A 13,295-nucleotide genomic window follows, 5' to 3' on the forward strand; every position below is an offset into this window, starting at 1 on the left:
CGTCTCGGGGCTCTGGTTGTGTCTGTGTGTTGTGACGTGTTGCTCCGGAGGCTCCAGCCCTGGCTGATGTGTGAGAGCATATATTGGGTCAACACCACGTTGCCCCTCATCTTTGCTGTGTCTCATGTGCCAATGGTTGCCCTGGCGGTTTCTGTGTTTCAGAGAAGGATTGTGGGGACGGCTCTGACGAAAAGACCTGTCCTGAGCCTGCCGGTCAGTGCATAGAAGCACATGCACCATCACCCCAGAGTCCCAGCTGGCCTCGGGCCGCCTCTCAGAACCCCTAGGCAGCTCCCCTCTCCAGAGCTCCTAGGACGTGAAGGGAAAGAGAGAAGGGAGAGAGGAGGCAACAGAGAAAGACTGTGGAAGGGAAAGAAGCAGAGGGGACGGAAGAGAGGAGATGACAGAGAGGTGGGGACAAAAAGACCAAGACACAGAGGGAGAGGAGAGAGAATCAACTCCAGATGGAAAAGAGGCAGGAACACACCCAAGGGGGAAAGCTGTACCCCAACCTTCTCAGGTGTCCCGAAAATGTGGAGGGAAGTCCAGTAGCCCCTCACCCACAAGGCCTAGAAAGCAGGACGTTCATTCAGTCACCCTCAGATGCCTTCCAGGAGTGGCCCCCGAGCCTTCCCAGCTGCAGGCAGTACCCCTTGTGAGTCAGGCGGCCGCAGCATGGGGCACAGCAGTGGCCAAGCTCAGGGCGGGCCTCATCGGGCCCTTCCCTCCCCAGCAGGGCAGCCTCACCTCCACGCCATCCACCTTTCTCCCTCCCAAGCCAGAGGAATCCCTGCCTTTCCCCCAAAGCAAGCAGACCCCTCTTCCCACACCCTGCCAAAATGAGAAAGGGAAAGGAACGCGTCCAGTCCCCCACCCGCCATCCTCCGAGACTCAGGGAAGGGCCCTCCCGGAGCCCACCCCTCCTCTCCCCGCCCCCTGCGTGGGCCATGGTGCATGCTGCAGTCTATGCAGTTTCTGTGTCTTTTCTGTTTGTTATTTTCTCAGTGGGGGGTGGGGCGGGCTGAGGGTGGGAACGGGAGGGGGGCGTGGGGGCCCCAAGCTGGGGTCACAGAGAAGGCAGCTTGCTGACCTCCTTCTCGCCTCTCCCCTTGTTGCCTCCCCCCTCAGACAATGACTGTGGGGATAACAGTGATGAGGCCGGCTGCAGCCACTCCTGCTCCAGCACTCAGTTCAAGTGCAACAGCGGGCGCTGCATCCCCGAGCACTGGACCTGTGACGGTGACAACGACTGCGGGGACTACAGCGACGAGACACACGCCAACTGCACCAACCAGGGTGGGTGCCTGGGGGCCAGCAGGCGGGGTGAGACCATCACACGCCAGTCACTTAGCCATCCCTCTGTCCCTCCATCCTCCCCGTACTGTGCTGCAGCCATCTGGGAACCAGAGATAACCCAGACATGGCTCTTATCCTCAGGAGGTGCCTGTCGTGCGGGAGAGAGACATTGTCAACAAACCTTTGTCACACACTGTGAAGATTACGGGCTTTGCAGTTGGGTGGCCTTGGGTTTGAGCTCCAGCTCTGCAACTTACTATCTGGGTGGCCTTGAGCAAATTGCTTCATCTCTGTGGGCCTCTGTGAGTTTCATCTGCAAAGTGGGGATAATAATAGCACCCACATCACAGCACTGATGTGGGGGTTCAGTGAGATCATGCACAAAAAGCACTCAGCACACAGCCTGTGCTCGAGAGCTGGTAGCTTGAAAAAGGGATATTCGGGGGTGGGGGTGGGGCTGGTAAGGATGAATGAGCACAGTGGGGACCAAAGAAGAGAGGGGTTGGCCCCGTGAGGGTCCTCAGTGCCCAAGCCTCCAGGACCCAGCTAGGGGGCAGTGGGGGCCGAGTCTACTGGAAGGCACAGACCCTCTCAAGGAAGATTTGTTTCTCAGCTCTGGCTGATTGTTTCCATGGAAGATTGCAGACCCAGGGTTGCCCTGGCTATAAGAGAAGTCATAAATGCAGATTTTTACGTGGAATCTACCCATTTTTTTTAACTTCCCCCATTTTTTTAAATTTTATTTTTTATTTTTTAAAATTTACATCCAAAGTAGTTAGCATCTAGTGCAACAGTGATTTCAGGAGTAGACTCCTTAGTGCCCCTTACCCATTTAGCCCATCCCCCCTCGCACAACCCCTCCAGTAACCCTCAGTTTGTTCTCCATGTTCATGAGTCTCTTCTGTTTTGTCCCCCTCCCTAAATCTACCCATTTTTAAGCCCTGCTGTATTTGTTTCCTATTTGCGGCCACAACAAAGTTCCACAAACTGAGTGGCTTAAACAATAGAAATTTATCATCTCAGTCCTAGAGGCTGGAAACCCAAGTCCAAAATATTGGCAGGATTGAGGGAGGCCTCGCTCCTAGCTCTTGGCGTTTGCAGGCAACCTTTGGCATTCCCTGGCTTGTATATGCTTCACCCCAATCTCTGCCTTCATCTTTTCATGGTGATCTCCCTGTGTGTGTGTGCCTGCCTATCTCTGTGTCCAGATTTCCTCTTTATGTTAGGACACAGTCATTCATATTGGATGATGTCTCACCCTAATGACCTCATCTTAACTCGACCATTTGCAAAGACCTATTTCCAGGGGCTCCTGAGTGGCTCAGTTGGTTGAGCATCCAACTCTTGATTTTAGTTCAGGTCATGATCCCAGGGTTGTGGGATTGAGCCCCGCACAGTGTGGAACCTGCTTAAGATTCTCTCTCTCCCTCTGCCCCACTGATTCTCTCTCTCTCTCTCTTTAAAAAAAAAAAAAAAAAAAAAAAAAAAGATCTATTTCCAAAGAAGATCACATTCACAGGTACTATGAGTTAGGACATCAGCATCTTTTTTAGGGAACACAAATCAACCCATAACAACTGACAATGGACTTCAAAGGTTTTAAAAATACTGTAGGCCAAAATCTTTCGGCAGGCCTCATCTAGCCCCTGAATCTCCAGCTTGCAACCTATGCCTTACAGAGTGAAGGTGTACACAGTTAGACCAGTACTGACGGCACGCATCCCCACTCTGGACCCAGAACTGAGAGAGAGGGCAGGGAGGGTCACCTGAGGCCCAGGAAACAGTCACTGAGTCTCAAGGGCCATCTCAGAAGGGTTGGGTGAGTGGGACAGGTAATAGTGCCTTGGGATTCTGAGAAGGGAGCTTCTGGAGGCTTGTGGTGTGGTGGAGAAGCACTCTGCCCCTCACTCACAAGCTGGGTGAACTTGGACAAGTCATTTCCTCTGAGACTTGGCTTCCTCCCCTATGAAATGAGAGGAGATGTGTGGGAGCCTGGCATGTGGGAGCAGACATGTCCTGATTGGTAGTGACTGTTAACTGTGGTGGTAGCTGCAGTGGTCTGGGGCCATTGAGGAAGAGGCGGGGTCTGCATTGGGCCCTGATGAGGGATTCGACTGTGGCCAAATGGACATGAGGGAGGGTCCTCAGAAGGGGGGCGCTAGGGGTGGAGAACACAGTAGTAAGATTTAGACGGTGAAACTGAGCACTTTTGCCTCTGCTTGGGGGAGGGGGGCCCTCAGACTGGAGGGGCCAATGGGGAACGAGGCTGTGCCCAAAGGGGGCGGATTACATCAGCAGTTGAAAGTCAGGCACTGGGGTCTTTGAAGGACTTTGAAGCTGGAAGGTGATAAGATATATGAGGTGCTGGGGCGCCTGGGTGGCTCAGTGGGTTGAGCATCCAACTTTTGATTTCGGCTCAGGTCATGATCCCAGGGTCGTGGAATGGAGCCCTATGTCAGGCTCTGAGCTGAGTGTGGAGCCTGCTTGGGGTTCTCTCGCTCTCTCTCTCTCCCTCCGCCCCTCTCCCCTGCCTCCTCACTCTCTCTCTCCCAAATAAAAAAAAACATAAAATAAATAAAAAATACCCTGAAAAAAATGATGTAGAAGGTGCTTTCAGAGGATAATCCTAGAAGGAGATTCGATGAGAAGGAGGTTCAAGGGCCCCAAGGAAGGAAAACCGGCCCCAAGGAAGGAAAACCAGCCCCAAGAAAGGCCAGTGCTGAAATGTAGGCACAAGAGAAGAGCACTGACCACATTCATGGCGGGGCGGGTAGAAGGAGCGGGCGGCAGCGTGAGAGCAAGGTGAGGCTCCTGCACAGTCACCTATGCCTCCGGGTGCTGTTCCTGTTCCTTTCCGGCCTCCTGAGTCAGATCTCAGTGCTGCAGCCGGAGTGATCCTGCAGAACATGAGTCAGATCACACCTCAGCCCTGCCCTCGAGCCTGCACTGGCTCCTTACACACTTGAATCAATGCCAAGCCCCACTCCATGGCCTGCAGGGCTCCCACCACCTCTCTGACCTGTATTCTTGCCACTCATTTCCTCCTTCACTCTACTCCAGCTATGCAGCCTCAAATATGCCTCGGGCATTTTGCAAACATGCCCTGCGTGGTCCCATCTCAGAGACTTCGCACTCGCTGTTCCCTCTGCCAGGCTGCACCTCCCGGTATTCTCACGGCTGATGTCATCCAAGCCTCTGTTCAAACATCTGCTCAGAGGCCTTCCTTGACCATCTTACCCAGTAGCATCGTCATCCCTCGCTAGCCTTGACCCAGCTTCGTCTCCATGGCATGGAACACTCCCTGCAGTAACATTCTGGATTTCTGTGTCATGTCTTCACTGTCTCTTCCCTGCTAGAACTTCAGCTCCATGAGGGTAAAGACGGGCTCGCTCACACTGGCACCTGGAACAGTGCCTGGCACACATGAGGCACTCAAGAGGTGTTTATGGAGTGAACGGGTAAAATGGAGGCTGGGCCAAGATGGGGGGCCTTTGAGTTCTGGCCCAGCAAACTGCTTATCCAAGAGAGCACTGGTGTGTAAAATAGATTATAGACGAGCTGATTGCTGGGGTCCTGGGAGGTGTGACATTCCTGACTCCAAGTTAGCTTCTGAGAAGTGTCGGCAGGACTCAGAGAACTCTCCATCCCTGCCTTGGCTCATAGCTCTGGACTGGGCAGAACAGGAGGGGGATTGGGAAGGCACACATGGGAATGGCTGACGTGGAGCCCCTACCCCCCTGCCCTCCCTCTGTCCCCCTGCAGCCACACGGCCTCCCGGTGGCTGCCACAATGATGAGTTCCAGTGCCGACTGGATGGTCTGTGCATTCCCTTGCGCTGGCGCTGTGATGGAGACACTGACTGCATGGACTCCAGTGATGAGAAGAGCTGTGAGGGAGTGACCCACGTCTGTGACCCCAATGTCAAGTTTGGCTGCAAGGACTCCGGTAAAAAGAAGGAGGGGCAGGAGCCTGACTGGGGCAACATGGACAGGAGGAGACCATATTGAGAGGCAGTGGCAAAGGAGTGGCGAGGGAGACAGCGCTATGCTGCGGGGGCTGGGGGTGGGGACATGGTGAGGCAAAGGGCCACACAGAAAAAGCTTGTGCATGATGCATGGGGGAAGCTTCGTAAGGGGCCAGGGCCTGCACTAAAGGCCCTGGAAACCAAAACCCTCACCAGAGTTGAGCTTCAGCACCCTCTGCAGATTCTTGCTTTCTTTGCTGCCTCTGTGAATCTGACAGAAAAGGCCTCCAATGTTCCTAGTGGACCCCAAGGCATTACAATCATGACCCTATTAGGGAAACCCATCAACACGGAGAGCCCTCCTGCCCGGGCCTGCCCTCATACTACACTCACCCCTCAGCTCGATGCATCAGCAAAGCTTGGGTGTGTGATGGTGACAGTGACTGTGAAGATAACTCGGATGAGGAGAACTGTGAGTCCCTGGCCTGCAGGCCGCCCTCGCACCCCTGCGCCAACAACACCTCAGTCTGCCTGCCCCCCGACAAACTGTGTGATGGCAACGACGACTGTGGAGACGGCTCAGACGAGGGAGAGCTCTGCGGTGAGGATTAGGCCTAGCAAAGGCCCCAGGAGAGGAGTGGGGAGGGTGGCTGGGTAAGGAGTCTCGAGGACAGGTGGAACGGGGCAAGTTCATCAGGGAGTGGTCTCAGACTGGGAAAGAGCAAGCAGCACCCCAAGAAGTTACCAACAACCCTTACTGGTTTCAGACTGGCCTCGGCAAGAGGCTGGGCTGAGCACACCACGCTATTATCGCGTTTAATCCATACAACAGCCCTGTGAGGCGGACAGTGTTATCATCTCCATCTGACAGAGGAGAAAACTGAGGCAGAGAGGTTAAGTAACTGGTCCGAGGTCCTAAGGTGTTGTGGAGACAGTGCAGTGCACTCCCTTCCTACAGTCACAGACCCTCACTCACACCCACCAGAGAACAGCACAGAGCTGCTTTTAAAGATGAAGACACCAGGGTTGAGTGTTGAGGTGGTCGGGGCAGGCTTTCCAGAGGAGGCAGCGATTTAACTGGGTTCCCAAGGACAGATAGTGCCCGTAGAGAGAGAAGGTGGGGCGAGGAGGCTGTGCATTCAAGGATCAAAAGAAATAGGGGTCAGGGAGGGGAGCAGAGCAGAGCAGCCTGTCTCCTCCACACCAGGCAGAGCATCTGTTGCAGGGGGGAGGAGTGGGGGAGGAGGCAGGCTGGGACCGGCCCGAGAACTGCTGACAGGTCATCAGTCAGGGCTGGCAGATCTCAGGGTGTGTCAGAGAACCTGGCAGGACATTCCCTACCACACCCCACCCTAATCACACCCAAATCAGAAGAGATCGAGGAAAAAAGGGCAACCCCCAGAGAGAGGCAGAAAGCTGGGGCCCCCCACCATGGGCTCAAGAAGAGACCAGAAAATAGAGACTAGATGCATCCATGATGTGAGGGTGTTCCTCAGGGAAAGGAGAAGGGTGGCCCCCGTGGTGGGTGCTGGGGTCCCAATCCTGGTCCTGAGGGAGCGCGGGGACAGAGGCTTGGCCGGCAATGGAAAAGAAAGATGCTACGGGCAGGGTGCCAGGGCTCTGTCTGGGCTGCCCAGGACTTGAGACCCAGCCAGGCCGTCATCCTGCCTCCTCCTGGATCCTGACCCTGATCCTGTCCCCTGCTGCCCACACCACAGACCAGTGCTCTCTGAATAACGGAGGCTGCAGCCACAACTGCTCGGTGGCACCTGGCGAAGGCATTGTGTGTTCGTGCCCTCTGGGCATGGAGCTGGGGCCCGACAACCACACCTGCCAGATCCAGAGCTACTGTGCCAAGCACCTCAAGTGCAGCCAGAAGTGTGACCAGAACAAGTTCAGCGTGAAGTGCTCCTGCTACGAGGGCTGGGTGCTGGAGCCGGATGGCGAGAGCTGCCGCAGCCTAGGTGAACCACGGGTGAAAGGTGGCCGGGAAGGCTGGGCAGGCTGAGGCAGGCCCCTGAGCTTCAGTTGGCTGGGTTTGGGCTGCCGGATGCCAAAGGCTGTGGTTTCCCTCCATGACCAGGCCCAGGGCCAACAGAGACCCTGCCCTGCCTGCTCTTGGACAGGGCGGCTCTGAGGCAGCAAGCCTCGTGCTGACCCCTGTCACGCTCCTCCCCAGATCCCTTCAAGCCATTCATCATCTTCTCCAACCGCCATGAGATCCGGCGCATCGACCTTCACAAAGGGGACTACAGCGTTCTGGTGCCCGGTCTGCGCAACACCATCGCCCTGGACTTCCACCTCAGCCAGAGCGCCCTCTACTGGACTGATGTGGTGGAGGACAAGATCTACCGCGGGAAGCTGCTGGACAACGGAGGTGACAGCCCCCTTCTGCTGGCCCAGGACTAATGCGGGGTGCTCTTCAGAGAGAATGGGCACCTGGGCACTCGGAGCCACAGGCCCAGATCCAGGCCACCCTGAAGCAGAGGCCCCTAGCTCCCCCATCCCCCACACTCTCGTTAATTGGGTTAGATTTTGCTGTGGGTCTCAGTTCCTGACGCCCCGTAATTATCGTCAGCAAAGCTGCCAGCCTGATAATTAACAAAATGATCAGCCTTTCTTTGGAATGGTCTGGAGCTCCCCAAATCCTAGAACTGCAGGCTTAAAAGGAAAAAGCCATTTAGGAATGGGGTACCTGAATCATGCCTTTGATCCAAAGGCAGCCTGACCCATCACAGACATCTTTCCACACATTTTGAGCACCTGCCATATACACCTGGACCTGGGAAGACAGCAGTGATCAAAACAGGCCAAAATGTCTGTCCTCAGGGAGCTTACATGCCAGAGGAGACATCAGATATAAACAAATGAGTACAATGTGGAATATAACAGAAGGGGATAGCAGTGTGGATATAGAGAAAGGAGGAAAGGGGGTGAGTAGGGAGAATGGGGGGTCGGCATTTTAAATGGGGTGGTCAAGGAAGGCCTTCTGAGAAGGTGACATCTGAGCAAAGACTTGAAAGAAGCACATTTTACTAAAGGAGTTTGTATTGTTTGTTATAGACAAAACTTGGAACCATCCTAAATGTTCATCAACAAGGGAATGGCTAAGTAGATTGTAATAATGTTCACACTATGAAAATAATTTTATATCTATCATCTATATCTATATGTGTATATATAATTATACATGATATACACAGAGATATAGATATAGATATAGATATAGATATAGATATAGATATAGATATAGATATAGATAGATATCTCCAGGGAAAAATCTTTAAGACAGTCTTTGAAGTGACTTCTAGAAAGTTCTGTCCTCATATTGATTCTGCATCTGTCCCCCAAAGCCTCCACCCTCTGCTCTGACCTCCTCCCATGGGTTAGCCCTTCAGAGAGCTGCAAGCAGAAGAAAGCTGTGACCTCCCCTTCCTCAGGGTTCTGGAAGCTAGGCCTTTTCTCTCCTTATTTGACCTCCTGGAGGGGCAGGGGGCCTGGGTGAGGAGAGTAGGGTGTCTGTGAACCCCAGTTGTATCCAGGGTGCATCAGAGGTATTGGCAGAGGTGTCAAGGTTGAGGGTGGTCCTACTATACTGTGATTTCACTCCCATGACCTTCTCTTCACCAGCCCTGACTAGTTTCGAGGTGGTGATTCAGTACGGCCTGGCCACCCCCGAGGGTCTGGCTGTAGACTGGATTGCAGGCAACATCTACTGGGTGGAGAGTAACTTGGACCAGATTGAAGTGGCCAAGCTGGATGGGACCCTTCGGACCACCCTCCTGGCTGGTGACATTGAGCACCCAAGGGCAATCGCGCTGGATCCACGGGATGGGTGAGAACCCTGCTCAGCCCTATTCTGGCCCCATGGTCTCCTCTGAAGCCTTGTTCAGCCGGGTCAGGGACACCTATCTCTTCAAATGCTATTCACCCCCTCTGCCCTTTACCAAAGATCCTATAACAGCCCCGTCCCAGGCCCTTGACCTTGGCCCCCCCTGACTCACTCCCCATTTCCCAGGATCCTGTTTTGGACAGACTGGGATGCCAGCCTGCCCCGCATCGAGGCCGCCTCCATGAGTGGGGCCGGGCGACGCACCATCCACCGGGAGACAGGTTCAGGCGGCTGGCCCAACGGGCTCACGGTGGACTACCTAGAGAAGCGCATCCTCTGGATCGATGCCAGGTCATTGCCCCCCACCACACCCCCAGACGCCTCCATCTTTCCCCTCCCAAGGCAGGGTGGGGTTGGGGGTCCCAGGGCTCACCAGCGATAAGGGTGGTGAAAACGCCTGAGGCAGCTGGAGCCAGAACTGGGGTGGCCAAGGGCTGGGCCCAGTAAGAGGACTGAGGGTTGGGGAGAGGGGAGAGGATGGATGTGGAGAGAAGAGGGTAGAAGCAGGGCTGTCACCCCATCCAGGACTGCCTGGCCCCGGTGCGGGCAAGGCTAAAATGCAACCTCCTGTCCTCACTCACAAACCTGTGTGCTCTGCTCGGGGACTTCGTCCACCCAGGGGAAGGGCAAACTTCTAACTGGTCTGCTCAGAGTGGGTACCTTCTTCCAACCTCACCAAAAAAAAAGCCCCTGTGTGCTAACTGTGGCCCTATGGAGAAGTGAGCCAAGAGATTCAGGGCGTCGGAATCGGGATCCAAGACCTGGGATCCTAGACCTCAAACCACTCTGATTCTCACTCCATGTTGTTCTGTTTGCCTTCCCTGGCCAGCAAGGCCTGGGAGGAAGGACTGCTCCAGTGTGCTAGAACTGGGGGGGGCGATGGGCCAGGGCATGGCCCCCGCCATCATCCTCACTCTGCCCCGACCACGCTCTCAGGTCAGATGCCATTTACTCAGCCCGTTACGACGGCTCCGGCCACATGGAGGTGCTTCGGGGACACGAGTTCCTATCGCACCCGTTTGCAGTGACGCTGTATGGGGGGGAGGTGTATTGGACGGACTGGCGGACAAACACGCTGGCCAAGGCCAACAAGTGGACCGGCCACAATGTCACCGTGGTACAGAGGACCAATACCCAGCCCTTTGATCTGCAGGTGTACCACCCCTCCCGGCAGCCCATGGGTAAGGGGCCAGCAGCCTCTTTAGAAGGCCTTAGGAGAAGAGGGGGCCGTGAGAGCATGAGGGATGGCGGGGATGGGCCAGTCTGCTGACTGGAGAGTCTGGTGGCAGGTGATGCTGGAACAGGGCGTGTGAGAGTAGGTGAAGAGGGGGCGGTCGAGGTGAGAGAGGCCAGGCAGGGGCCTGGCCTGGACTCACAGGATATTTTCCATTCTCCCCTCCCCCACCCCTAGCTCCTAATCCTTGTGAGGCTAATGGGGGCCGAGGCCCCTGCTCCCACCTGTGTCTCATCAACTACAACCGGACCGTCTCCTGCGCCTGCCCCCACCTCATGAAGCTCCACAAGGACAACACCACGTGCTATGGTAGGAGGCCCCTCCCTCAAGAGCCACTGGTAAACTGAGGCTGAAGGGGAAGGTGTCAGGTACCCAGGCTCCCAGTTGTAAGTGAAGATAGAGCATCCCAGCTGGGAGGGACCTGATGGGAGAGGTTCCAGACACAACGGCTGTAAGAAAGTGTGTGAACTCAGACAGGGAGCCCGATCGGGGCACTTCCGGATAGCCAATGACCATCAGCAGATGGAAGGAACCAGAAGAGGGAGGGACCCTAATCTGGGTGGGTGGGAAGCATGAAGGTAAGGGGCTGCCCTCAGTCACCTGCCACACGCCCCACAGAGTTTAAGAAGTTCCTGCTGTACGCACGTCAGATGGAGATCCGAGGGGTGGACCTGGATGCCCCCTACTACAACTACATCATCTCTTTCACGGTGCCCGATATTGACAACGTCACGGTGCTGGACTATGATGCCCGCGAGCAGCGCGTCTACTGGTCCGATGTGCGGACACAAGCCATCAAACGGGCCTTCATCAATGGCACAGGCGTGGAGACTGTCGTCTCTGCAGGTCCTGCCCTTGCCCTGGACCCCTGCAGTGGGTGTGGCCCCCCCCACCCCCACCCCACCACCGAGCCCTTGCTCCCATCCCTGGTCCCCTTAGTCCTGATATTCCTTTTCCAAATCCTCTCCCTTCTCAATGCCCCAGCCTTGGTTTCCCAACCCTGATTCCCCCCAAAACCAGACCAGCCCCCCACTTCCTACAGTCTCCCGATCTATGCCCTGCAAACACCCAATCTCCAACTCCCCACTGTGCCCCCCAGACTTGCCAAATGCCCATGGGCTGGCTGTGGACTGGGTGTCCCGAAACCTATTCTGGACAAGCTACGACAGCAACAAGAAGCAGATCAACGTGGCCCGGCTGGACGGCTCCTTCAAGAATGCGGTGGTGCAGGGCCTGGAGCAGCCCCATGGCCTGGTTGTCCACCCCTTGCGTGGGTCAGTCCAGGGCCCAAGGTCGGGGAGCATGGGGTGTGGGGCGGGAGGAAAAGAGGAGTCTGACTTTACCTTCCTGCCACCCTCCCAGGAAGCTCTATTGGACCGATGGGGACAACATCAGCATGGCCAACATGGATGGCAGCAACCGTACCCTGCTCTTCAGTGGCCAGAAGGGCCCTGTGGGTACGGCTTGTCCTGCCTATGCTACCACCCTTTCCTAATTCCCCACCCAGGAGATCCTCAGGGTCCCGCAATTACCTCTCTGTCTCCTGAACTCCCAGCTTAGCGCTTGTTGTCACCCTCCTCCTCCAAAACCACACATCCCTCAGCCCCCAGTCTGAGTGCCAGACTTTCTGGTGGCAGTGACGCCCCCCTCTTCTAGGCCTGGCTATCGACTTCCCTGAAAGCAAACTCTACTGGATCAGCTCTGGGAACCACACCATCAGCCGCTGCAACCTGGATGGGAGTGGGCTAGAGGTCATCGATGCCATGCGGAGCCAGCTGGGCAAGGCCACTGCCCTGGCCATCATGGGTGAGGCTGCTGGGTGGGGGTAGGGACAGGATCAGAGAGGCTGGGCTGGGGTGGCCTGGGGGTGGGGCCCTCCCCAGGGTCTCATCCCCTCCTGCCTCCCCAGGGGACAAGCTGTGGTGGGCAGATCAGGTGTCAGAGAAGATGGGCACGTGCAATAAGGCTGATGGCTCAGAATCCGTGGTCCTGCGGAATAGCACCACCCTGGTGATGCACATGAAGGTCTACGACGAGAGCATCCAGCTGGGTGAGGCAGGGGGCCAGGGCCCTGGGCAGGGGGTGGGCTAGAGAGGGGTGAGGGCTGTGGCCATGAGCAGCTGTAGGAATCCCTGGGCAAGGAAGTGAATGGGAGTGAACACGGGTCAGACTCCACTCACCACCCAGAGGGTCTCCTCTTTCTCATCATCACAGAGGTACCATATGAGCTTACAGCCACCCTGGTCACAAGAGCCAGGGCCTGGGAGGACAAAAGACCTGAGTGTGGGTTGGGTGGTGACCCCCACAAGGTCCAGGGTGAAGGCAGTGATTATCCTTTCCCTAAGCAGTGCAAGCCCGACACTAAGGTCCTGAGAAGGTCTACCTAACCCTTTCTCTGTGCCTCCTACCCACCCCAGACCATGAGGGCACCAACCCCTGCAGTGTCAACAACGGTGACTGCTCCCAGCTCTGCCTGCCCACATCGGAGTCGACCCGCTCCTGTATGTGCACGGCCGGCTACAGCCTCCGGAGTGGCCAGCAGGCCTGCGAGGGTCAGTGCCCCATCACCATCTTGCCCCCCACCGTGGCCCAAGTCTCCAGCTCTGACCCCTCCTACCCCACAGCCCCACCTTCCTCCTCTCACCTTGAGGACAGGAACTGCATTCATCATGTATTGTGAAGTGCCTTCTGGGTTAGATGCTTAGTAAGCCCCCGTTGTGCAGGGTACTACAGGGAAGGCTAGGGGGCAGAAGTCCCTGTCCCTGTGCTCTGCGGTCTTCATCAGAGATGGGGCTAACGCGTAGGGGAAACTGGACCATGAAGTGGCTATCTAGTGTCTGCAGTAGGATTTTAGAGAAATAGATGTCAGCAGGCAGCGCCAGGGCCAGCTTCATGGAAAAGATGTGCTG

At 56.0% G+C, this 13,295-nt stretch overlaps 1 protein-coding gene across 1 annotated transcript in view; it reads left to right on the forward strand.

Moving 5' to 3' along the window:
- LRP1 (LDL receptor related protein 1) overlaps positions 1–13,295 on the forward strand; it is an 81,149-nt gene that overhangs the window by 38,211 nt on the left and 29,643 nt on the right. Inside the window, exons 20-34 of the mRNA XM_060657219.3 lie at positions 1,129–1,296; positions 5,059–5,241; positions 5,661–5,861; positions 6,979–7,224; positions 7,440–7,637; positions 8,891–9,095; positions 9,279–9,443; positions 10,089–10,333; positions 10,564–10,695; positions 11,005–11,232; positions 11,486–11,660; positions 11,749–11,843; positions 12,043–12,192; positions 12,296–12,436; positions 12,804–12,938. Of these exons, the coding sequence (XP_060513202.3) occupies positions 1,129–1,296; positions 5,059–5,241; positions 5,661–5,861; positions 6,979–7,224; positions 7,440–7,637; positions 8,891–9,095; positions 9,279–9,443; positions 10,089–10,333; positions 10,564–10,695; positions 11,005–11,232; positions 11,486–11,660; positions 11,749–11,843; positions 12,043–12,192; positions 12,296–12,436; positions 12,804–12,938 (2,667 nt within the window). The remainder of the gene's footprint in view (positions 1–1,128; positions 1,297–5,058; positions 5,242–5,660; positions 5,862–6,978; positions 7,225–7,439; positions 7,638–8,890; positions 9,096–9,278; positions 9,444–10,088; positions 10,334–10,563; positions 10,696–11,004; positions 11,233–11,485; positions 11,661–11,748; positions 11,844–12,042; positions 12,193–12,295; positions 12,437–12,803; positions 12,939–13,295) is intronic.

Source organism: Panthera onca, chromosome B4, assembly GCF_046562875.1.
Source record: "Panthera onca isolate mPanOnc1 chromosome B4, mPanOnc1 haplotype 2, whole genome shotgun sequence".
Taxonomy (NCBI): domain Eukaryota; kingdom Metazoa; phylum Chordata; class Mammalia; order Carnivora; family Felidae; genus Panthera; species Panthera onca.